Source organism: Spodoptera frugiperda, chromosome 6 (assembly GCF_023101765.2).
Source record: "Spodoptera frugiperda isolate SF20-4 chromosome 6, AGI-APGP_CSIRO_Sfru_2.0, whole genome shotgun sequence".
In the NCBI taxonomy this organism is placed as follows: Eukaryota; Metazoa; Arthropoda; class Insecta; order Lepidoptera; family Noctuidae; genus Spodoptera; species Spodoptera frugiperda.
In genome coordinates, this window is record NC_064217.1 from 11,913,654 (window position 1) to 11,939,358 (window position 25,705).

Here is a 25,705-nt window from a genome sequence, read left to right on the forward strand (position 1 = left end):
GCAGACCGCCGCCCATGGACACCCGAAACACCAGAGGCGTTACAAGTGCGTTGCCGGCCTTTTGGTTGTTAGGAATTTAAGGGTTGTTGGGGAATCGGGGATTGGAAAGATTGAGAAGGGGGGTAATTGGGCCTCCGGTAACCTCACAAAATGAAACACAACGCAAGCGTTGTTTCACGTCGGTTTTCTGTGAAGCCGTGATATCACTCCGGTCGAAACGGCCCATTTGTGCCGAAGCATGGTTTTTCCACACGTGACTACCTACATCAGTTTCGTAATAATTTCCGACTATACAAATAAATTAGGAACTAAACTAATAAAAAATATGTTATCGGTATATTTTAATTAGTATATTTTTAATATTTTACCTTAAACTTTATGACTAATTATGAAAGAAGTAGGTAAAGTTGTAAATTTATAATCGCAACACAAAAGCAAGGAAAAATTATATTTTATTCATTATTTAACCCGCCATTGGTGACGTGTATTTGTCTTACTGAGATAAAATGGCATAGAAAGGACATAAAAATAAAACGCTCGCATTGCTGTTGCGGGGTGGACTAATGGTAGAGAGTGTGCATTAAGGCAGCTACTCAAAATCGCAACGTAATTCGATAAACAGTGTAAAAACTTCTTCTTAGTTTTTAAATTACCCGGTCTCATATAGGTCACCAATGGCGGGTTAAAACATATTAATAATTGCTTAATATAGAAAAAATATCGTATTTCGTCGTTTATAGTATATGTATTATTAATTGTAAAAGATTAACTGATTGATAATTATTAAACTGTTTTAACAAAATCACTAAGTCATAACGAAATTGATGACAAAAAATCTTAAATTAATTTTATGAGCAGAATACTACTTTGCTAAGAAGTCTGCGCGTACGCATAAGAGAGAGATTTAAGGGCAAAAGCATGTTCGTACCTACATTGCACGTAATTGGCGTATAACCTTAAAAAGAAACACGTTTCGATCACATTTCGACCTCTAAACGACCGCAAATGTTAATAAACTGACAGATTATTTACTTATACATATTAAATCCATCGTCACTGTTATACCGACTCATTTTTTACTAGCTTGCTTGTCAGACCAGATGTTTCAATTTCATGGGAGCTAAAAATCGTAAGAAGTAAATAGTAGAGTTAAAAATTCCAATAAAAAAATAAACCCACACGGAATCTAGGTTCAAATCATCGCCACATTCTTGAACACAAGCAATGTAATAAAACTGAGAACGATTAAAATTCACAATCTGTTGAACTGGAGCCGGTTGTAACATACCTACAGTTTTTATATTATAACCGTATCAAATATATTATATGCGTATTTATTGTATGTCGTTACATAAGCTAACCTTACTCCATTTCTATAATAATATAACGTGGATTTTTTAAAACCTGTTTAAGATTACATCATGTAACAGCACACCTTTTATTCCGCAAAAGACGGGCTGAGGTGAAGGAACCAAGTTATACCATGAATGAAATAAGCTTTATGAAATAGGGGGACAGATGACATCGCCAGAGTCGCGGGGAACCAGTATCCACTGGCAGATGACTAGCTGTCGTTCGGTTGTTTGTGGAGGACTAAGGGAGAGGCCTTTGTCCAGCAGTGGACGTCATCCGACTGTTGATGATGATGATGAATAGAGGGCAAGCCTTACACTGGCCACAAAACCCAGACCCCGTCACTATTAACAATTGTCTAATATAAAAAACTCAATAATTCTTTTATCCAATCCGGAAATCCGAAAACTCTTGTTTATTCAAGGCATGGACGCGTGGACTTCTATTATTATGATATGCATTGTAATAACATTAACATGTCGCGAAGGCTAACCCGTCCTAAATTTAAAATAACAAGTTATCTTTAATTAACGTTTTTGTTACAAAACATGTTATGTGGAAAAGACAAAAATAGTCTAAATTGTGCAAGGATAACGTGATTACGTAATATCCTGTGTCGGTGAAGATAGCTTTAGATTTAATAGTAAGTATTATTTGTAGCTTTGTTTACACCAGTAGAGGTTTTATAAGCATCTCTAACCTCCTTCGTATTTCGTGACAAGCTGCCTCTCTAGGGTCTCATCTATCCCAAAACTCATTAAAAACGGTTTAGTATCAGCTCGCCCCCTGGATCTTGCCCCTTCCGATTAAAATGTTCCACTCGCCCCGTTTTTATTAATTTGGAGTTGTGGTTCGCCCCTTACGAAAACCCTTACGGGGCGAGTGAAAAATTTAACAATTAAATAATTATTTTGATGCATCGACTCGCCCCTTGCGGCATTCTCTTTGAAATTTAACTAAAAAAGGTATATTCAGAAAAATGTACAGTTAACAAAACTGGTAAGTAATTTAACCACTTGTGATAAATCACTATTAAATCCCAAGGCATTATAGAATTTTTAAGAAAAAATATTCATTTAAATATTTTATAAACTTAGAGTGCTGACAGTACTTTTAACTAACCAACAATCGGGGGCGAGTTGGAGTATCTAATAATTTAAGGGGCGAGTTGATGCACTTAGGCAATCAGGGGCGAGATCCAGGGGGCGAGCTGATACTAAACCGTCGTTACATATCTTACCACACTCGAAACGAATAGAATTAACCAATACAGAAATAATTAAACAAAAACCAACCTTTTCCTTTCACCAATTTGGTCCAATATAGTCTGTATCTTCTCCGCTTTGTTATCTTCTTGTATCACCTTAGTGAGCTCATGGTGTACATAGTACCATAGCTCCTTGGTATTGGAGTATATTCTCCTTCTGAGATTCTCATAGTCTTCCGTGGGTCCCTGAACCCCGTCTAGGAACAGGGACCCTGTGTCTATGTCCTTCAGGTTACCATTGAGGCTAGAAAATAATATAAAAATTAGCAATAGCAAAACTATTGGAAAAACATCAATTAAATAACTATCACGGCCACGGGGTTCATTCTTTAGTAAAACTATTGGATTGTTTCAATTCCTATTCCTATGGTGAAGACAATCCAATCGATGAAGAAATTCCATGGTCATACTTTTTTCAATCAATTTCATTTCTATCGGTATATACGTTTTGGCTTCGTCAGTCCCGTCCTTTACTTATCTTCAACAGGTGACTATACCATTCCAAAATCCAATTTCACGACGTGATTCAGTGACCAAGGGTAATTAGTTAATATTTACAAATTACAAGCACAATACATTAAATATCTTACCTAGAAGACTTCTTTATTTGCGATATGAGATTACTATGTTGCTGCCTCAACGTCTCCAGTTGTGACGACACCTTTTTTAACCTCTCCTGGAATTCTGATACCTCATCTTGGTTTCCATTGCATCTGAAAGAATCGCTTTTGTGAATTCGCTTGTTTTAAGCGAATGTGCTAAAACAATGTGTGCAGTAGCCGTATTTAATATTGGCATAGTGTCCGATACTGTGCCTTGTAGCTTAAAATGTCCTCCTAAGGAGACCTGTATGACTGTGGAATGACGCTTTGAAAAAGTGTTAAAGCATTTTAGTGTTTGATTTGGTGCATTGTTCTATTTACAAAGATTGTATTTGTAAAACAGGCCTACGCACTTCAAAGACACTATAAACTATGATTATAAAAACTAAATTCAAAACATGACATTATTTTTCTCCTTGAAGGATATTTGTACTAATGCAGTAATGCAGTTAATTATCTAACAGGAAAGTGAAGTAACAGCTATTAATACGGAAAAAGGCAAACGAAAAGTAAAACGAAACAATACAAATAAATATAACGGCACACTAGACTAAGGAAGTAAGCTTACCGATCATCTAAGCTGTAATACAGAAAACAGAAAGTTAAATCGAAGAAAGACTTAATAAAGAAATAATTAAAATTGTAGTATAATCGTTTGAAGAAGACATATTGTGAGTATTTCAATTAGGGTACTTAGGAACAGGCAGAGAGATAGGAGACAGGATGATAGGAAGACGGTTGATCGGAGAGTGTAGGAAAAGAAGTGAAGGAGATAAAAACTAACGCTTAGGACGTGTAGTAACTTAGGATAAGGACAGAAGGATAATGATGACACAGAATTAGGATAATTGCCCGCAATATTCACGGGTACATACTTCGCGTGATCTATGGAGTTCCTAGTAAAGCTTTTATCGGGAATTTCGTCTCTTCCCAAGTAAGACTTCGATCGCTAAACTTGTACTTTGCCATCATATTACTATAGGTTTGTGGACGTACCTGAGTGGAGATATAACCAGGTAGGTGACGACAATCCAAACGAAAAGCAAGACGACGGCGGCGCGCTTCCATTTGGCCAGGTACATCATAAAGTAGTCATTGACTGTCGCGGGCCCACTCGAGTAGTGTTTCATTGTCGCGGCGGCATCCTTGCAGCGACCCCTCACTGTTGCCGCATCGTCATTTATCTGCGGCAAAGAAAACACACTTTTAGTACTCCAAAGGCAGTGCCATATGCTAAAAATAAAAAGGCTAGTGCCTACTGAAATTGCAATATATAAAATTCAACAAAACTGTCATCCTGTGTATGAAATGAAGCATCTCATTGTCATACCTTACAGCAAAATTTTAAAAATCGTCGTTCTCTTGAAAACACTTTCCATCCATGTGGCTAAAAATAACTACCTAATCAACTATGAATAGTTATCAAAACCGCCAATTTTTGGCATAAATGTATATCTGATTTTATCGGACCCCGGAAGGAAACCATTAAAACATTCAAAAAAGGACTTTCATACCAAACCATAGTACCGTTAATGGATTACCGAATACTATCATCACCATACTATTGTGCGTTTAGAGTTGGTGACTGGAAAGAGAGTTTAACAACGGTCATTGTGTCGTTTGTGGACACTTTTTACATTCATTCTGTATCCATTCGGACAGTAATTCTAAATATCGAACAATACGCACACACTACCCACGGTTTTACGTACGCACTTAAGAATTGCTACATACTCGACATTCTGAACGCTATCTTGATTATTCCAAGTCTGCAATGTATTCTATTGCAAAAATAGTCGATGTAGGTACCTAATAGTTAAATTTTCCTGCTAAGAATTCAACACTAGAGAATGTATTTACATTGCTATTTGCCATTATTGACTTCTTCCAAATACCTTTATGTTCGTAACCTTGAACCAACACTTCAGCTCCACTTGTAACACACATTAGATTTGATAAAAAAAACTAAACAAGACTACCAGAAATCAAAAATAAGATAAATTAAATCATCACCTATCACCACATGTTTGTGTTATATTTACTGTAAAAGGTTTGCAAAGGCACATTATGTGTCGATACTAAGCTGAGTAACTGTGCGAGGAAGGTGCGCAGCTCGAATATGCGATGTATCGATACTAAAAAAACAGCCTAGCTGAGTCCATTTCCTGCTAAGCTACATGTACCAATGAACATGATTGGCGGAAGCCAAACGCATCCAGCAACGTAGCATAGCACATCTCTGGTGGAAAAGCCTCATGAACCTATAGTTCGTAATCCTTTGTCACAAAAAATGCAATTTGCAGAAAGATTTCTCCCTCATTGCATTTCAGACTATCCGCACGTCCGAGTGACTGAATGGCATTCACTATTGTGCAGATCCGTGCCAAATTAAACAATAAAATTGTTTAGCTCAGCACATATTAGAAATCTTTACATTTAATCAGTAAAATAATTAGAATTAAAGTAAATCTGTGTATGAAGAATATTTAACGCATTGTGTTTGTCAATCCTCTTGGGTTGTTAGATAGAGATATACTAATTCCAGAATATATTTTCAAACACGTTTGGAACTTGGAAGGGTTGTTTTTGACCCAATAAGTTAAGCAATACAAAACTAAGAACATTCTTACACGACTCTCATCAGTTGGGGAGAGTACCCCGTCAGTTTCGAATGTTTTACACACATTTCTGATGCGCATTACTGGTAGAAGTCCAAAGGTCACTGAACCTTGACACTGCCTTGGACAAGCTGAATTATAATCACCTAAGTAGTGGAAGAAACTATACTGGTATTACTCAAAAAGCTATCCTAGGTTCACAGTAGTCAATTATATGATTGTATTCTAACACCAATCAACAAATATACCCCTTAACACCACTCTTATTTAAGTACTCTTATCGTCCGGCCACCAAAGCTTGTTTATCTGATCATAAAAGTTTCGTAACAACACGATAACCCATTTTCCAACAATGGAACAACACAGCACTTGTCCTGTTTTATTCAATCATTACTAGATAATGATAACTATAATAGTTTGTACATATTATATCTAATTATTATTTACGATAACAGTACGGCAATGTAAACTAATAATATTATTTTTCCTTTAAATAATACATAACACACGTAATTACCAACCGCGACTGATGTTTGATAAACATTAAAATACAAAACTGTAACTAGTTACGACAAATATTAGTACCAAGTATAAAAACTGTTTAAGAATAATACGAAGTGTGACAAATAGCACAACTAGAGTTACAAGAGTTAAATATAAAACATTAATCACAATTCTAAGGTCAAAATGAGTAAGGAACTAAGGTATAAATGGACAGAACAAAAGCACACGGCGCGAACATCCGCAAGTACCACGCAGCTAAAACGTTGCTTTCAAGCATCTCATTTTCATAAAACTCCGGCGGAATGACATGCATTGAATACACCGGTCTGCGGTGTCTCCCTTTCAACTGCAACTGGCATAAAAAGTGCAAACTACGGAGTACACTTCACTATCTCCCCGTCTGAATATACGAGTGCATATCGTGGGATCAAAACAAGGTACTTTTCTGTAAATATTACGTCAAAAGTTTTGGATCAACACAACACTTTTACCTATTTGATATTTTGTAAAAGTAACTAGTAACCTACTCATATTAGATGCAAAAATCCGTTCAAATGCAAGTATTGCAAACAGCAAATACATATATCAAATACAGTTGGTTGTATGAGAACACCAGCCATTCTGATATAGTCAAGTTTTTTTTTTTTGTATTTCAGGTAGTTATTGGAAACACAATGTTGTCGAAGTACGCATTACAATTTCAATTAGGAAAACAGTAGAAACCATTGAAACATTTCTAATCTGAGAAAGTAAATAATAAAATATTGATTCTCTTTTACCGCGCGAAAACTACACAACAGAGAGGCCTATGTAAACATTGTCTATTTGCATCCACTTCAGAGAATTCTCCATTATGAGGAGGAAATAATTACTCCTATGATAAACCCGAGCTGTACCAACTACATCAACATAATCATGCGCATTACTGACTACACAAATATCTCATTTACAACCGAATTTATCAAATTCCAACTTTATCACCACACCATAAAGACTTTTAGGGGTGTACAATGATGGTGTGCTAGTAAAACCGTGATTACGGTCATCCATCAGTCATGAGAGTGGAACATGTCATGCTTGGTGACACAGGAACCGACAACACGTTGAAAGTTAAAAATGATTTGGTGTTCTTATCTGGCATACAATCAAAAAATAAACGTAAATCCGCTATTATGGAGACGATTAGGTACAAGTATAATATAGGTTAATATTTTATAGCTCTTTTATTTTACCAGATCCACAAGACCAATTCCGAGGTAACTTTAATTTAAGATCGATTAGAACATGTTTGTCATATTGATGTTAAACGCTCCCAATGTGTATGTTGGGTACGGTTAGAAGCATCGTAGGATGAAACCTAAATTAGTACCTAAATAATACATACGCAACTTAACGTTCATTAAAAACAAACCAATAAGCGCTCGTCTGGCGCCATTTTTCGTCTGGCAGTCGGAGCTAGGGGAGCGTTATTAGGACTCCTTTCACTAGAACCCCACACATATAGACATAGGTAAGTATTAGCAGTAGCTACCAGCCAGACGGCACTATATTCTCTGAGTCACTTCGCACACGCACGAGGAACGGCAACATAAACTAATTGATAACCAAGACCACACATCTAATAAATTGTTTTACAAACCCTTACGACTAACAAATGGACTTTCCGAGAAAAATGTTAAGTTTGTCTTCTTTATTGCTACAAAGGGAGAATACGTTTATTTCACTAATTCATACGTGTATAGAATATCCGTCACCGAATTCCACTAATCTTAAATCACCCGTATAAAGTGATAAAAGCGAAACGAGTTTCAAATCCTGCGCATCGCAATTACAGACCATAGAGTTGTGACATTATCTTGTAATACATGTCACCTTGAATTACAGTTTAATTAGAACAATTAGTGCTGAAACTCTATTTCATTTTACCGTGACTTACTTTTACTGGCGATCGTCTGAAATTAGCAATAAACCGAAAAGCAGAGATGCAGCAACACTAATCTGGGGTTTACCAATCTCATCACAAATCACTCTACCTAGGTGTTCTAAATAAAGATTTTCAGTGTAGTTTCAGTAGGTCTTATTTTCTTTAAATTGAAATGGACAACTAACTGTAGACACACAGCGTCCAAAACAAGTAAATGACTAATTTTATTAGTGTGCAAGCGGCTTCCGGCGACCGTTAAAGCGTTCCGGTAAAACAGCAGGTTTATAATGAAATACGCGCGCCATTTCCCGTCTAAACAGCCGGTCTAGGCGAATGGGAACGTGGCCTAATTATTACACAGGGCATAAACTACATGTAGTTTAGTCGGCGTGCAGGTGCAGATCGGATCCGACGCGCGACACTTCATTATGGCTGCGGCTGACACTCGATTAATGTCTACTGAGCCTATTTTAGACCTAGACCTTTCCGAGCAGATATTCGGAATTTATTTAGACATTCATTACTTAACTTTTCATCTGCGGGTATATGAGACAACAATAGAATACACATTGTGTCTCGCACTGATCAGTGCTTTAGCATACGACGGGTTAATGCTAATCTTAATCGTGCCGATCTTAATATTGGTCTTGTTTACTACTTGATCACTAATAAAATTAAATAACTTATCAAGAATTAATTACGTACATGTAGCGTGGAATGACACAAGCTTGCATAAAACTTAGGTGCAAACAAAATTTTCCGAAGCCCTGAGCTGAGTAATGAAACTACACATTACATTCTGAGAAGCGCAGGTAATACATAAGTACTGAGAACTGATCTTTTATGTTGACGACAAAGTAGAAATGCCCTCGTATGTAAACATGATAATAAAATAGTTAATAGAACAGTAAGTTCGTTTGTTTTGTTTACAAAGGACAGTGAGAAAGAATGTATGGAGTCTGGAATCTTTTTTTTTTAAGAGGGGAAAATCATCCTATGACTTCTTCCGCCTTGGGCAAGGCGAGAGGGAGTGTGTTCAAAAACCACCCCCCTCTCGCCTTGCGAGTCTAGAGTCTAGAGTCTGGAGTATAGACTAATCCTTCAATAGAAACATGCTGTTGAACGTATATAGGATTTTCGTGTGCATACCCGATAGAATGATCCTGAGAAAGGTTTAAGAGTACCTAGTACGTGAAAGTTCGGGTAGATACAAGTAGTACTTTTCTTTGTGATTCACAAATTGTTATGGGTCTGGGTTCCTGGGTTCCTCCTGTGGCACCCACGACCAGGAGGAAATGCTAATATGGGGCAACGTATAATAAAAAATCTACTACGACAACAGCACGCAAAATACCAGATCATAAATTAATATAACTACAACATCTATGATTCATAAGGCACTCAGTATTCCAACATTATGAAAATGAATTACGAGTTAATCTCATATCGTAGTGGCATTGAGGCCAGTCAACTGATTTGACGCCTACAATAATGGGTAAACAAAGAGTAGGAGCAGTGCGGTAGGCGTCATATTGAGACAATAATGGACCTACCGCTGTTCTATTGCAGTTTACGATGCTAAACGAATCTCTTTAATCATTTGGACAAGTTTAATTAGAAAATTCACTGTAACTAGGAGTCTGGGTTTGTAACCGATTGATGATAGGAATAATATAACCACATCCAAACTAGTGTGCCTCAATATTACTGGATATTATAACTACCTAGTGTTGTCTAAGTAAAATCTAGATTTTAGTTATCTACAAAGAACTTTACTTTTTGTTAATTTTAAACAAATATTGGTAATCGCGCCCAAAACAAACTTAATCAGGTCAATTCATTTCACTTCTTCTTTTTAAAGCTCTATTCAATACTTCATTAACCAGTTATTCTTTTACAATCTTCTACATTTACTTTAGATCATCATTAAAAAACAGGTAGACCGTTTGATTAGTGGTTTTTAGGGTTCCGTAGCCAAATGGCAAAAAACGGAACCCTTATAGATTCGTCATGTCTGTCCGTCTGTCCGTCTGTCCGTCTGTCCGTCCGTCCGTCCGTATGTCACAGCCATTTATTTCCGAAACTGTTGGGCCTACATAGTTGAAACTTTGTAAGATGGTGTATTTCGGTAACGGCTATTAGAATTTTGAATAAAAATTAATAAATTTAGAAATTAAAGGGGGCACTCCATACATGGAACTGATTAAAAAAAAATTTTTTTCAGCTAACATATCCGTAATGGGTGTCTATGGATAGGTCTTTAAAAAAGACATTAAGGTTCCTAAAACCACTTTTCGTCAAAATCAATCGTTTGAAAGTTAGACGCTTCCAAAGTGGAAAAATGTGTCCCCCCCCCTCTAACTTTTAAAATAAGAGAGTGAGAAAACTGAAAAAAAATATATGCTGTAGATTTCAATGGAAACTAACAACGAAAATTGGTTTGAACGAGATATCATTATTAGTTTTTAAGAAATAAAACATTTTCAAAACCCGCAAATATAACTTTGTCGTTCATACAAACACTATGTAAAACCAAGTTATTTTACAACTTTTATATTATGTCATCTACTTGCTGTTACGGAACCCTTCATGGGCGAGTCCGACTCGCACTTGGCCGGTTTTTATAAAAAAACTCAACGAAATATGTAAATAATCGCAACCGGCGGCCATAATCATAAGACAGCCGGTGGAACTGTCTGATTGTAATTATGTGTCATTACAGTGAGCAGACATTCAAGGAACACGAGATACAAACACACAGTTTTTGCTAACATTGGGCTGTGAGTCTGTGAGACCGACGGCAATGAGAAGATAATTAGGTATACCTATGGAAATTATATTAAACTGATATTTAATGGTATAACCCTCTTTCGGTTGTAGTCGGATTAAAGTCGCGGTTTTCTTACCAAGAGACTGACCGACTAGAGGACTGACCGACAGACAGACGTTATTAATATTATTATATTTGCTTTGACGTTCAAAAGTGCCTTCCTGGTCTATTTGAAATAAATGATTTTAACTTTGACTTTGACTAAGAGAGTGAAGATAATAATATAACTTATTTTATTGTGAACTAGCTTTTGCCCGCGACTTCGTTCGCGTGGAATAGTGACTTCCGGCAAATTTTTGGTTTTAACCACATAGTTCCCGATCTCGCGGGATCTCTTCAAAAATGAGATGTGGAAGATATTCCAGGGAACTCTTCAAAAATCAACATAATGAGCTCTGCGTTTGAATTTAATAGATGTATACTCACTTAGGGCATTGAAAAAATAGTTTAAAAACGGACTTAAACTAACTTAAAACTAAAGAAAGCTACGAATTACGAATTTATAACAATTAAAAAAGAAACTATATTACAACCTATCCTCTATGCTATAATAACCAAGCTTAAACTAAATAATTTAAAAGAAACGACTTACATCTAATCTAATTTATAATTTAGACTTACAATTTTATTAAAAAAACTAACTACAGTAACTACTAATAATCGATATCAAACTAAACCTACGTTAAATAGTTTAACCAAAAAACCAGGAAAACCCAACAAATAAACTTATTAATTGACAAATACAACGAAACCAATTTAGAATATACGAAACAGCAGGACCACTACAGACAAATAATCATACGATTGATAATACACTTTTTCTACGATAGTACTGAAGCGCTCGGCCGATACCCAACCAAATGAATGTAACGAAACCATAGCGCGATCTATTTCGATCCCAACGCCATCTATCGAGGATAAAGACAACTTGGATTATTTATTTATACTCCGTTCGGGCATTTTCTTTGTACTAAAAGTTTAATTATATTGATATTATTTTTTTCATACCTTTTTACTATTTATTTACTTTTTTTCGATGAATTAAAACAATAACATGAACCGAAGTCGTGTAACGATCGACATAGAATTATCTATACTCCGTTAGAGCATTTTCTTTGTACTAAATGTTTTATTATATTGATATTATTTTTTTCATACCTTTTTACTATTTATTTACTTTTTTCGATAAATTAAAACAATAACATGAACCGAAGTCGTGTAACGATGCATAGAATTATTTATAAATAAATTTCTTATTTTTATTTTTTGATTTTTGAAATAAAAATATATCTATGTCCTTTCTAAGGTTCTAAACTATATCTGTACCAAATTTCAACCAAATCCGTCAAATAGTTGCGGAGATTAATGGTATAAGCATAGAATGTTCGACGTGATTCTTTAATTTGACATAACTTTTTTATTTATGAACCGATTGACATGAAACAAACACTAAATGTAAATTTAAGCATCCCACAATATATTCGTGAAAACCGCATCCAACTCGGATCAGCCGTTTCTGAGATTAGCGCGCACAGACGAACAGACAAACAGACAAACAGACAAACAGACAAACAGACAAACAGACAAACAGACAAAAAAAAAGTTAATTACATTTTTGGGTTCGACATCGACATAACAATAACCCCTGCTATTTTTTTTATTTTTATTTTCAATGTACAGACAGCACTTTTCTACGATTTTATTATATGTATAGATAATAAAATAATGATGATTACTTTGACATATAAAAAACTTGACTAGTTTTATATGTCAATGTAATCATTACAAAAAACGCATCAATTATTTTATGCACAACACACAATAAGTTATATTATTATCTTCACTCTCTTGGTAAGAAAACCGTGACTTTTATCCGCCTACGACCGACATTCGTAAAGTTGTCATCTATGTTTAGTAAAAAAAAGCTGCAGACAAAAGTTTTATTTTTATACTGTGACCTTATACATGTTCCATTACCTAACAAATTGTCAATATTGTTAATTTTATTCATAACCCAATGTCACAGTCATAAAGCACTATATTGTTTGATTTATGTACTGATAAGTACCTAATAATAGTTATTGCCGTATGTGGAAATCCGCGCTCATCAGACAACAATCCTTGAATGATAAAATAAGTTTAAGTACCAACTATATATAATTTTTTTATGTTTACTATAATACAATTAATTAAATTTGACATTATAAAAATTACCAAAATATCAAACAATATAAAAATAATGACAAAACTATACCATTGAACAATAACAATCAAATAAATGGGAAATTCAATGGGAAAATAAAACGTAATAACTAGTTAATAAATGTTATGATATAAATGTATTATTAGTAACAATAGTAAATTTTTAATTATACTTAGCAACACCATGTGAGATGCTTTACTTTATGAACGTAAATTACTCAAGGGTTCATTTTTTTATGAGGTAGGCTGGCAAACTAGGCGGCGGATCACCTGCTGGTAAGCAATTATATATGTTAAATACACAATTACGTCAAAACGGCTGAAAGAATCGGGATGAAATTTGGAACAGGGGTAGATTGTCATCTGGAATAACACATAGGCTTTTTATCTTATTAAAACCGCGGGCAGAAGCTAATAATGAATAATACTGATTAACTATACAAAAATAATGTAAGGATTACTGATTTCCAAAGTGTAGAGATGCTCAGGTGTTGATAATTAAGAGGAAGTAAATGTTAGTAAACACACAGCACACAGAATGAGAAAAAGAAACAAGTTTGACATCTTGGCATTTACACAATGGAATGATGGCTAAACTTAAATAAACATTAAAGATTCTTTGTAACCCTTCACCCTTCCACATTTGGGAATATTCATAGCACAAGTGTATTATTATAATAGACTAGTTTCTACCAGTGGCTTCACCCACATATCCAATATACCCCATATATGGAGTCTATATAAATCCCATTGTCTATATAAATCTCTATCAAATTTCATGCATATCCGTTCAGTAGTTTTTCATGAAAGAGTAACAAACATGTCCATACATCCTCACAAACTTTCACAATTATAATATTAGTAGGATATTGGAAAGCAAAAAACAACATTTATTCAGCACCATACATGATGCAAATAAATAAAAAGGCCAATAACTATAAAAAACAAATATACTAGTCCTACTTTTTACCCAACTGCAGGAAGGGTATAGTTTACTTTACTGTCTAAAGTAAAAAATACTTTTGTGCAACTAACAACTGAATTCATGCCTTTGCCTATTGCCTTCATATAATTATTCTACCTATCTCTATATAAAAAATCAATTGCAATCATTAGTCTCGCTAAAACTTGAGAACTCTTGAACCAATATGGCTAATTTTGATCTTGCATTATTTGTTGATGTCCAGAGAAGGTTTAAAAGGTGAGAACAAAATGTTTGAAGCAGTACAAGATTTGCTGGGCCAGCTAGTTTAGTTATTTTAGAATAAAGATATGTCATTTTTTAGATCCTGCCTTAGAGCATATTAATAGTTATATTAAACTTTCGTGTGACACAAAATTATTATGTTTTTCAGTTGTTGTTGCTATACTGAATACTACATGAATATGAGCCTCTAGCAATGAGTTGCTCCTCTCAGTACTCTCCTTTGATATAAGTTTAATTTGAGCTTTGACCGTGATATTGTTTGAACAGAAGTGTTGTCTTGTACCTATATACTTTTTTTTATTTCATAGACAATTTTCTTTTTCTGCCAGCCACAAGCAGTCCTTGGGCCACCGGTTGGAAACCATATTGGTTTTTAAGTGTAATGGTGAGTTTTCTTAAGTGATTATAAGTTAATGTGCTTTAATATAACATGTTTTATTGAGTAACAAAGCCTTTTCATATCGATCTGACCCAACCTGACCACAAAGCATATTTTTTTTAGGTTCATTACAGACAGTACCTAGCAACATTACATTTTTTTTTACTATATTATTTTGTATGTTGTACTGCACCTACTTAGATGCAGCATCATCTACACAGTTTACACCACTCAGCTTCATGATTATGTATAAGAATTTCATATAATCTCATAAAGATAATATCTATCAATTAAGTTTGATGATTATACACATTGTATTAATAAAATGCAACAAAAAACGAAGAGGAAAATATTTAGAATTAAATTCTGTATAAAAGTACTTCCCTCCAGCCCAATTAATAATTTCAATGTTTTAATAGGTACCAAATAAAAACCTAACTTTTCAAACATATCCACTTGCTGCTTTTAGCCCAATATTTATATAGCGTTAACATTTTCGTCAACGACACGCCACCTCAATATTTATTACTCTATCAAATCAAGTGACAACTAACGGCGCACCAACTTCCCAGCACGGCGGATATTGATGATTTAAATCAAATCTATCCATCGCACTTACAGTCAAGAACAAATCTTCTGTTAGATCTACACTAAATAAACATTAAAAACAAACAGCGAACGTCTCTAACAGATTAAAACAAGAAGAGTAGTAAGAAGCATTTTCATTTCCAAATTATGAATTTATAAACATACCTGTTTAGTAGCAGCAACTGGCTTTTTATCAACGACAGGTAATATCCACACAAGACTTCTTTTAAAACTTAATAACTTTTATTAAAAAAAAAAAAACGTATAATTTGATTTAATACGATAAAATTATTTTTAAATTCACACCACTTTCCGTAACACCCAAGCACCATCCCAATGAATGACACGACACAGACTGAAAAAAAGAGAATGAGAATCTGTCACGTCAGTGGAAGAGACGTCAATCAATGCGGTTGGCCACTGTCAAAACGGCGCCAGCATCGATTGTCCCGTAACTACATTATATTCGTAAATAATAAATTAACAAACCAATTGTATATTATAAATCGGGGCTAGAACGGTTTTTATGTTGTAAATAAAACAATATTGAGAAGAACGGCTGCCACTATAGATGGACGATTTTTGAATTAATACTCATCATCATCAGCCGAGAGTCGAGAGACGTCCACTGCTGAACAAAGGCCTCCCCCTTAGTCCTCCACGTAGAACGACAAGCCGCCACCTGCATCCACTGGCTCCCCGCCACTCTGACTGAATAAGTAATACTAAAGTGACTATTAATACATAATAATTAATTAATACTCAATAAGGATAAATACTGAATAAATACGGAGTATTTATCCGTTATAGATAAATAGAATACAAGCCAGACAGACGTTTCGGTCCATCTATGCTGATGCCATCTGAATTTAAGTTTCACCCGATTACAACCCATAGACAAAGAGCCTAGTAGTTGTAAGAGCAAACCAAGAATTCAGTTTTTTTAATGTCAATGTAATCATGTATATGTAACTAATGTCATACGGGAATCGCACGAATTGAACCGGCTACAAAAAAAGACGTTTTGCGAAATAGAAATTATTTTGCGTTGTGCCTTGACTGCATAGACTGCACTAAGTGTCTGCATCTGCGAACGAAACCTACCCATTGTACTTTGTAATTAATCACCTGCTATATTATTTTTTTAATTCAATTCGACTAATATGCCTAAGAAAAAGACCGCCTACTGGTTCTTCTTACAAGATTTCAAAGAAGAACAAAGGCTAAAAGGCATTACGTATACGGAAAAACAGGAATTGGATAAAGATGCCGATAAAGCATGGAGGGTAAGAAGATATTCGTATTATTTTTATTTCAAAATTACAATGTACCGAGCTACCGTAATGTACCTATTTCTAAGTAGATTCTTATTAGACATACCTAATAATTAGTAATTCCTTTTATACAAAACATGTCTTCCTGAAATCTGAAATATGATCGTTTTTTTAGTTTACAAATACACTTATACCTAACATTTATCAATACTTTCTTAGCAGTCACTGCAAAAAGGTTTATATCACATCCTTACACCCTTTGTTCTATATTGGTAGGCATGCTGTAGAGTGCCTTCTATTTTTACATAGTATGTAATAATCAATAGCAATACTACATAATTTGCAACCTACATGATCTATTTGTGCGAATTGTTCATATTTATTTAAACAATCTTAAATGCGAGTGTTTGTTACTAAATCATTCCGTTGCAATATGAAAACAAAGCTTTCTTTCACATTACAACAAAATGATTTTATGGTATGTTTTTCTATGTCTGTATGTATGAACTGTACACTATGGATGCAATAAAGTGATTTGATTTGAAGTATGGTGTATACTGTTTAATATAAGTATTTTGATTGTCAACCTGTAACAAACTATGTAATACAATCTAAGAACAGGAATTACACACAGTTCTTATTGTTGTAACATCATGGTACTTGGCAATTACATGTAGATTGCATGGTACAACATTATGGTTCCATTGAGCTGAAGGTGGCTGATAGAATCCTAGATAAAGTCAAAGTCAAATCAAAGTCAAAAATCATATTTTTTTTAACTATGAATTTATTTCAAGTATTGGTAACTTAGTCTTTGTAACAGATAGTAGTACATAGACCTTTGTTATTCGGACTACATAGTTTAGTAAGAAATTGTACAAGTACCCACATTCCATGTAAGGGGGTCACTTTAGTTTGACAATGGGCTTGCTAATGAATGATGTCACACACATCATCACACTGTCTTCTACACAGGCACTACATTTATACTTTGGCTACCTACCCACTTTTCTCTCAAAGATATCCTATATACCTACATAGTGTCCTTTCTTTTGTAATGCACACAAACGGGAAATTATCTTACTTTTAACATTTTTTCACAACATTTGGTCACCATCTGTTTCCATCGGATTTTGACATTTCAAAAGGGTCTTATTTGGGATTTATTGAAATAAATACTTTGACTTTGATTGTGTTTTCCACTCTAGACACCATACCATTAGACTGTTCATGTGACTGGTTTTCCTACAAACTTTCAAGTCCAAAGTCATGGAAACAATTTTAATGCAACTTATTATGCAATATAATTATGAAGGTCTAAAAAGTTTACAATATTTTCAAAGAAGAGTTGAGACAAGAAACTTATCCTGCCCATTTAAGTTTCCATACAATATTATAATCACACAGAACTGCTTCCTTGCAAGGTTTAAGTGTGCATCACACCTTTTATATGCTGTATTGCGAAATAAAAGCTAAATAAATGTTTTTATTTATGTCCTTTTTGTAGTAAATAATTGAAATTTTATCTTTATATATATAATTCTTCTGTAAGTGTGTATGTCACTGAACTTCTCTTAAACGACTGGACTGATTTTGATGAAATTTTTTGTGTGTGTTCAAGGGGATCTGAGAATGGTTTAGATTCACAATTTTGTCCGCTGGACAATGTTTTTTTAATTAATTTTTAATTTATTAGTAGTTGTTGATTTTGGAATGTTTTACATCGGATCCGACGGACGGCGCTACCATCGCAGTGTCAAATATTAATGACGTTAGATATTGTCATAACATTTGAATAATAATTTTCATCAAAAAGGTCCAGAATGTTTTAGCTTATTAAAAAAGTTTAAAATTTTCAAATTAACGTGTAGACAGGACAACGTCTGTCGGGTCCGCTAGTTACATTATAATTCTAGTGTTGAATATTTGTCAATCTTGTATCAGCCTTTTATTTTTAGTTTTAGTAACATTGTATAATATTTTTTTTTTTTCAGAGTCTACCTCCTTCAGTTCGTGCTAAGTACGAACAAACGGCGAAGAATGAGAAGGAAAAAAACAATGCACCTGTTATAAAGTTTGCATCTAATGGCGTCCCGTTGACTGTGATTGAAAATAGGATGAAAGAACACGAGATGGCGCAAATCAATGAGGTTCAAGATATTACAAATATAATTAAAACGAAGTCCTTCAACCAAGGTTAGGATGAATGTTCAGTGTATTATTAGTATATTTAACTTTTTGCCAGTTTGTATTGTAACTGTGTTAAAGTCCAAGTCAAATCAGTTATTCTAATTATACCATATACTTGGGTACTTTGAAACATCAACAAATAAGGAAATAAACAATAGTCTGTCAGTCTGTCTGTCAGTGAAGCTAGGTGGTTGTTTCTAAGTGTAGCTTTGAATGGAGAAGTTGTTCTTCTCCGTTCAAAGCAAGAAACTCCATTTGTTACTCTTTTAAAAAAATATGTGTTTACAATTCCTCTGATACATTTTTCATTTGTTAAGGCGATATATTAGAGAAAATGTTAGTTTGCACTTGAAGCAGCACATTATACCATTGCTAGTTATGATGATTCTTAACGTAATATTCTTCAATTCACAGAAATTTTAGATGAATACTTCTACATCATCGACGTAAATTCTTATTGTAAGTGGGATGACAAATATTTGATTGGCGAGTGTACCGTTTTGAGGTTCAATCTGCGAAATGGTATTCGAGATTATTACCCAGTATTGATCAACCCTGGTAAGTGAAACATTAATTTTGACATAGAAATTCTCTATCTCCTACCAGAAAAAAAAAAGGTTTCCCTTATGTTTGCTATTGTTGCTAAACAATTAAGATTTTTTTAGGACCGCTATTTACAAAAATATATCGAAATATGTTTACTATTTCAGAAATGACAGTGTAAATTAGGTTTGGTTTGAGGAGTTTTTAAACAATTGGCATTAGTAATTTAGTATCTAATTTATAAATTGCGTAAATGTACCTACAGGAAAAATACCGATGGGGTACGCGTCGGATGTAAGAGTGGCGTGTATAGAGTTAGGGCTGGACATGCCGGATGCAGAATCACCGAGTAACACGATGGACATCCTCGCCAATATCATCGACTTCCTTAGACAGAAGGACCTGAAGGCCGGATCTCTACCGCCTCTGTTCACTATGTCGGAGAAAGTACTGCCTACTAAGAGCTTCCTGGAACAGATGTGCTACACAGCTCGTAAGTAGTGCACTTCATTTCTGCAATGAATGTTCTTTAAGATACAATATTTCGTTTTCGAATAACACGATGGCATATTATTCATGTTCCATTGTTCGGATTAACCCTTAAGACATTCTGTTTAAAGTCGTTTTTCATTGGCAATGATATTTGTACAGATGAGGATGAAATGATCTTCCGTGTGTATCGCCTGGAGAAGTTGTTGTTCCATCTGGTAAACAGTCTGAAGTCCGACAAGTACGACGGGTTACCTCATGAGTCTCTCGCGCTCGAGATACTGAAGAAAGACTGTTTCAGATACAGCGAAGGACTGGCTTGCAGAGTAAGATATTATTGTTTATCGAAACATTTATCTCACTAGGAAACAATCAATACACATTGCTGAGTTTGTGAACCTAAGTTTAATACCCACAATACATATATTAAGGTACTGGTGAATAAGAGTTAAATTCCGATATGATGCCGCTACATAATAATAAATAATAAAAAATATTAATATTACTGTTGAAAACCGCAGGCAAAGTCTGCCAACCTCATCAAATATGCACATTTGAATTATTGTAAGCATTATTCCAATATATCTCTAACTAAACCTAATACCGATTATATAATTTAATGTACATAATGTCATTATGGAATATTTTGTACCGATTACAATTCTCATGAGAAAAGTAAAACAATTGTCTTACTATGTACTCACAATGCTGCTCTTAATTGTATCAAAGTCAAAGCATTTATTTCAATTAATTATAAATTAGGCACTTTTAAACCGTCAAATTGAATTGAATTGTGGGTTCTAGCGTCGCTTGAAAGTGGTCCACTTGCCGCGTCGAACAGTAACGTGTGTAAAATATAACAGAAAGAAAGAAAAGAAAGAATTAGAATAAGAAAAGAAAGAAATAGAATCTTTCTTTCTTTCTTTCTAAAATATAACAATGTTGTTATCAGCACCACGCAGCCAGAGACAAGGCCACGGAGTGCACGGACTCGCGCGTGTTCCGCTGGGCGTACAGCATCATGGACGAGTGCTGCGCCCCCGCAGGCATCACTCCCCGCTCCGGGACCCACGTGCCCAAGGACATGAACATCGAAGTAAGTTATTAGGAAAATGAAACATATTTTAAATTGGCTTGTTACCCGACTGCCAAGGAAGGGTTATGTTTTTCGCGCGTATCTTGTATGTATGAGCCTAATATTCTTTATTACCTCATTTCTTCGAAACGGCTTGATGGATTTCGACAATCAGGGTATCGTTGGATTCGTCTTAATTACCCAAGTGTTCTTAGATATGTGACGTAAAACAAAAACCAACATGGCGGCCGTGAGGCGCCCTAGATAAGAGTAAAAAAAAAAAAAATATTTTATTTGCTACAATATGGGTATCAAATTAAAGAGCTCATCATGAGGATTCCAAAATGGTATATCACTGACATATAGAAAAAAAATACTATGTGCAATTATGTTCTTTATTATCCAAACTAAATACTCGTATAGGTACTACGCGACGCGATTGACTAGCGGTGTCTGAACTTAAAAGTGAAAACTGATAATAAAAGTACGATAGTCGTTTACATAAAACTAGTAGAAATTTTGAAACAGTGTAAAGAGCAAATTTTATCTTCATTTAATGTAGTAAATTAATAGACTATTTAAAAGGATAAGGATTAATACTATTACGGACAAAAACCCCTCACAATAAAAGATCAAAAAAAAAATATTAAATAACCCCACACGACGAAAATTCTTTTAAAGAATTAGACCGTTTACGAAATTTGTAAATAGTAATTTTTACTGCCCTTAATCCTTCTTCTTTTTCTAATTCCTTTACTCTCTTTGTGTTACGCAATCAATCTAAAATAACTGGATCGACGTGTGTTATTTTTTTATTATCTTGGTATTGGAAGTAGTTCTCTCGTGTCGCGGGTGAAATCTTGAGAAACACATAGCCGTATTATAACTAACTAAAAAGTCGGGACCCATTAAATAAACTAGACTAAAATCATTCAATATGGGTCCCGACTGTTACACTCAATTATGTTTCGCATAAGATTATTATTTTTTGTGTATTGATTATGAAATTATTTAATTTTGTGGTAATAGCATTGCTATCTACACTTTTAGACTAAGCTTATTTTTTACTTTTCAGTTTTTATTTAAAGTGTTTTTTATGCAGTCGGGTTTTTTAATTTTTTAAATTTATTTATTTTTATTTATTCGATATATTCATTGTCTTCACTTTACCTTTAGTATCTAAATCCTAAAATTCATCGACAGCTTACCTTTTGGACATCTCATTGACTGTTTTAAGTGTACGAAGAATTTCAACAAAACATAAACTAATTATTTATGAGTAGGTATTTTGAAGTATTAAGGGGAGGCCTTTGTTCAGCAGTGGACGTCTCTCGGCTGATGATGATGAGGTATTATGAAGTATGTACCAAATAGATATCTACTACTCATATTGGATTGTCTAAGGATTTAAAACTTTCTAGGATAAAGTCGTGTCCTTCGTATTTAGTAGTATAGGTATAAATAAAAAATACGTGTCTTTTATTTTGTCAGTACCTACCTAACTGACGGACTAAATATTTTTTTAATGTCCATACCCCGTCATCATTCCTGTTGTCAAGAATTTACAAAGCGCTGTTTATTTTAACATTAAAATATGTATTTCAATAGTAGTCGAGTGATGAGTGTGATTATGTGACGTGAAATTCGCTTTTTCTTGAAATTAGTTTTAATAATTTCGGTAATTATATGAAGTTCACGCGCCTAAACCAAGTGAACTTCTTTATTATTATAATTGATTTGACAAACCCTAAAAAACTTTAAAAATTCAAAGAATTTTAAGTTCGCTATTTTACAGACTATCCAACACAAAAATAATTATTTAATTCCAATCAGTAGTTCCGGAGATTTATGCGTTCAAACAAAAAAACTCTCCAGCATAATAACTATATCGTGGACTTACAAAATTAATTGAATATAACGGTTTAGTCACGTACATGTTTCTGAAAAGCTCTAATAAAGTCTTGAAACTTAACTTTTATTAAAGTGATCAGCTTTATATATTAGTATATAAAGTATAAATACTTAATTGTTTTTTCCATCTACAGAAATACAAGCTTCTAAGGAACCCTACTCCTAGAGCTACAGTCGCTGGATATGAGGTAAGTGTACCCCACGTGGGCCCATTTATACCTGACGGCAAGCAATCGGCGCCGCCCATAATCACCCGCTACACCAGAGGTCCTACACGTGCGTTACTGGCCATTGTGGGACCTGGGGCCTTAGTCTGCTATTACAATTGTCAGTACATTGTACAGTGCGAGAGGGACGGAGCTATACAACCGACATAGCTCCGTCCCTCTCGCACTGCTCAGTGATCGACCATTCTGACACAATTGTAATAGCAGACTAAGGCCCCTGGTCCGGTGACGTCACTCACACAACTGTATAAGCAAGTAGGTAGTCAGCAATAGCTGTATACGCAGATATGTTTCAAGCCGGTATTCTGTGAGGCCGTGGTATTGGTACTCAACACAACGACTAACTATCATTTGCCACAGGCGGCACCATCGTCCTCCAACACCACGGCCAACGATTCTATGTGGGAAGGGAGCTTTGAAGCCTCTCTCGTCAGTGAGCCGTCGGGAGCTTGGGGTGAACCTTCTGGAGCTTGGGGTGAACCTTCTGGAAGTCAGGCGGCGAGTGCCTGGCCTCAACCCACTGGCATTCCGTCGTCGGAAACCTGGCCACAACTCCCTGGCAGTGGGCCGTCGAGTGCCTGGCCTCTACCTTCGGGAAGTCAGTCGTCGAATGAATGGCCTGGGCTCCCTAGGAGTCAGTCGTCGAGAGCCCGCGGTCAACACTCCGGCAGCGGTCGTGGTGGCCGGGAATCTGAGTGTAAGTACAATTAATATCTATAGTAATCCCCACTACCACTATGATGAAGATCTTTGATCCAACAGTCATATTCCGGTTAAGAATGGTTATTAGTGCAGTCCAGTGCTCTTTACCTTTAGCTCTTGGGTACCTAATACCTTTTCTTTTTTTTGAGGGGGTAAATCATCCAATGTCTTCTCCCGCCTTAGGTGAGTCAAGAGGGAGTGTCAGTCTCTTACTGACCAAAAACTACCCCATTCCTGCTCCTGCTCTCTGAGCCGGAGCCTCGGCAACCCGTTAAGTCTTTCCCGGCTCCGAATGGGGCATCAGGGTACCAAATACCCTGGCCCTTTTATTAGGCCTACAAGGTAATAATGTTGTTTTTATCTGTACAGCTGGGAGGCGAGGGCGCCGCACACACGAGCCCATGCGCATGCCGCAAGCCGACTGTGAGTATAGAAATAATACGCATCCTATGTGTGTTTAAAAAATTATAATAATAATTTTTACTCAAGTTATTATTGTTATTTTTTTGCTTACATCACAGTAAAAGTATTTTCCACTTACATTAGTAGTAAACTATATGACTCACATTCAGCTACACACACAATACATAATATATTGCAATAGATTCCCAGAACCTCCAGGCGACGAGCGAATTAATGGAGAAACACAGTCCGCTCCTACCAGGCCTTGGACGTGGTAAGAATACTTTTCGACGCTCCAACCAGTCATCTGGTAATGGACTATCATGGGGTTTATGCTGTCATGTCAAATTCGTGACACGCGTATTTGATGATCATGTCTTCAGTCCATTCTATTCATGCCTTCAGTCCATTCTATTCATGCCTTCAGTACATTCTATTCATGCCTTCAGTCCATTCTATTCATGTCTTCAGTATATTCTATTCATGTCTTCAGTACATTCTATTCATGCCTTCAGTCCATTCTATTCATGCCTTCAGTACATTCTATTCATGCCTTCAGTCCATTCTATTCATGTCTTCAGTCCATTCTATTCATGCCTTCAGTACATTCTATTCATGCTGTCAATCTATTCTATTCATGTTTGTGGAATGGAAACCGTTGTGGCTTTATACCTCTTTTTATTAATAAAGAGGTGAATCGATATTAAATATTAACACAAAATGTGAGTGATTAAGTCACAAAAGTAGAAATTACGTTTGTAGGTATCACTTCTGGAGCCTGTGACCTGATTGCCTTCAACGGTTTCCTGCAGACAATCAAAGCCTTAACGATTTTACATCATCCATCGATCCATGATTTCTTTTGCAAACTTTTAATTCTAATTATTGTAGCATGAGACAGCATGGCATGCTTTTCATCTATCTGTAGTTGTCTCAAGTAATTAGAAATACTCTCTTCTTTTTAAAAAATCTTTAAAATTCACAATTTCCTTCGCAGGTCGCAATCTAGCTGGCAGCTTGAGCAAGATGAACATCAATAAGAAAAAGTAAAGCATTGAATGCCATTGAAACTTCTACCCTATTATTATTATGTAATGAATCTGATTTACTTTGTAAGTATAGTGTTGTCAGATGGGCTGTGTTTACACCGACTTAGGTGGACAACACAAATATCATACAAAAATATCGGGAAAAAATACTTGGAACCAGTGGCGGCATAGGTTGTCAACTCGGCAAAGGTGTCTGAACTCAATTCTTCTTTCTATATAAGGAGAGTGGGCTCATCCGATGAATTTGCCACGGGTCTCGAATCATACAGTTACGCCACTACTTAAAATTCTATTTACATTCTATGACTATGGAGCTATGGACAAAAAGTCTGCAAATTTATCTCTTTTTTAACTTATATTCCATAAAAA

At 35.2% G+C, this 25,705-nt stretch overlaps 2 protein-coding genes across 7 annotated transcripts in view; one reads left to right on the forward strand and one right to left on the reverse strand.

Moving 5' to 3' along the window:
• LOC118267390 (alpha-(1,6)-fucosyltransferase) overlaps positions 1-15,829 on the reverse strand; it is a 44,457-nt gene extending 28,628 nt beyond the window's left edge. For 3 of the 5 annotated variants that reach the window (XM_035581326.2, XM_050694580.1, XM_035581323.2), the window contains exons 1-5: positions 15,640-15,829; positions 4,219-4,406; positions 3,791-3,802; positions 3,211-3,333; positions 2,649-2,864 (exon numbers count right to left, since the gene is read on the reverse strand). In XM_035581326.2, the coding sequence (XP_035437219.2) occupies positions 2,649-2,864; positions 3,211-3,333; positions 3,791-3,802; positions 4,219-4,352 (485 nt within the window). In that variant the 5' untranslated portion in view covers positions 4,353-4,406; positions 15,640-15,829. The remainder of the gene's footprint in view (positions 1-2,648; positions 2,865-3,210; positions 3,334-3,790; positions 3,803-4,218; positions 4,407-15,639) is intronic. The other 2 variants (XM_035581327.2, XM_050694581.1) reach the window with 1 other exon arrangement.
• Positions 15,830-16,377: 548 nt separating this feature from the next.
• Positions 16,378-25,470, forward strand: LOC118267391 (protein maelstrom homolog). Of its 2 annotated transcripts, XM_035581328.2 has the most exons (11): positions 16,378-16,760; positions 18,743-18,944; positions 19,353-19,496; positions 19,747-19,974; positions 20,133-20,296; positions 20,923-21,066; positions 23,091-23,144; positions 23,544-23,880; positions 24,255-24,308; positions 24,490-24,561; positions 25,285-25,470. In XM_035581328.2, the coding sequence occupies exons 1-11, from the start codon at positions 16,638-16,640 to the stop codon at positions 25,335-25,337; spliced, it is 1,575 nt and encodes a 524-aa protein (XP_035437221.2). In that variant the 5' UTR covers positions 16,378-16,637; the 3' UTR covers positions 25,338-25,470. The 2 variants fall into 2 exon arrangements, with proteins under 2 accessions (XP_035437221.2, XP_035437222.2); XM_035581329.2 differs by lacking the exon at positions 24,490-24,561 and having other exon boundaries at positions 16,379-16,760.
• Positions 25,471-25,705: the final 235 nt, after the last annotated feature.

Excerpts from the sequence above, each read along its gene's own strand:
- LOC118267391 (XM_035581328.2), top strand. The coding sequence starts at position 16,638 with ATGCCTAAGAAAAAGACCGCCTACTGGTTCTTCTTACAAGATTTCAAA. Across the intron at positions 19,497-19,746 it reads CCCAGTATTGATCAACCCTG|GAAAAATACCGATGGGGTAC; the intron begins GTAAGTGAAACA and ends ATGTACCTACAG. Across the intron at positions 20,297-20,922 it reads GCGAAGGACTGGCTTGCAGA|CACCACGCAGCCAGAGACAA; the intron begins GTAAGATATTAT and ends TGTTGTTATCAG.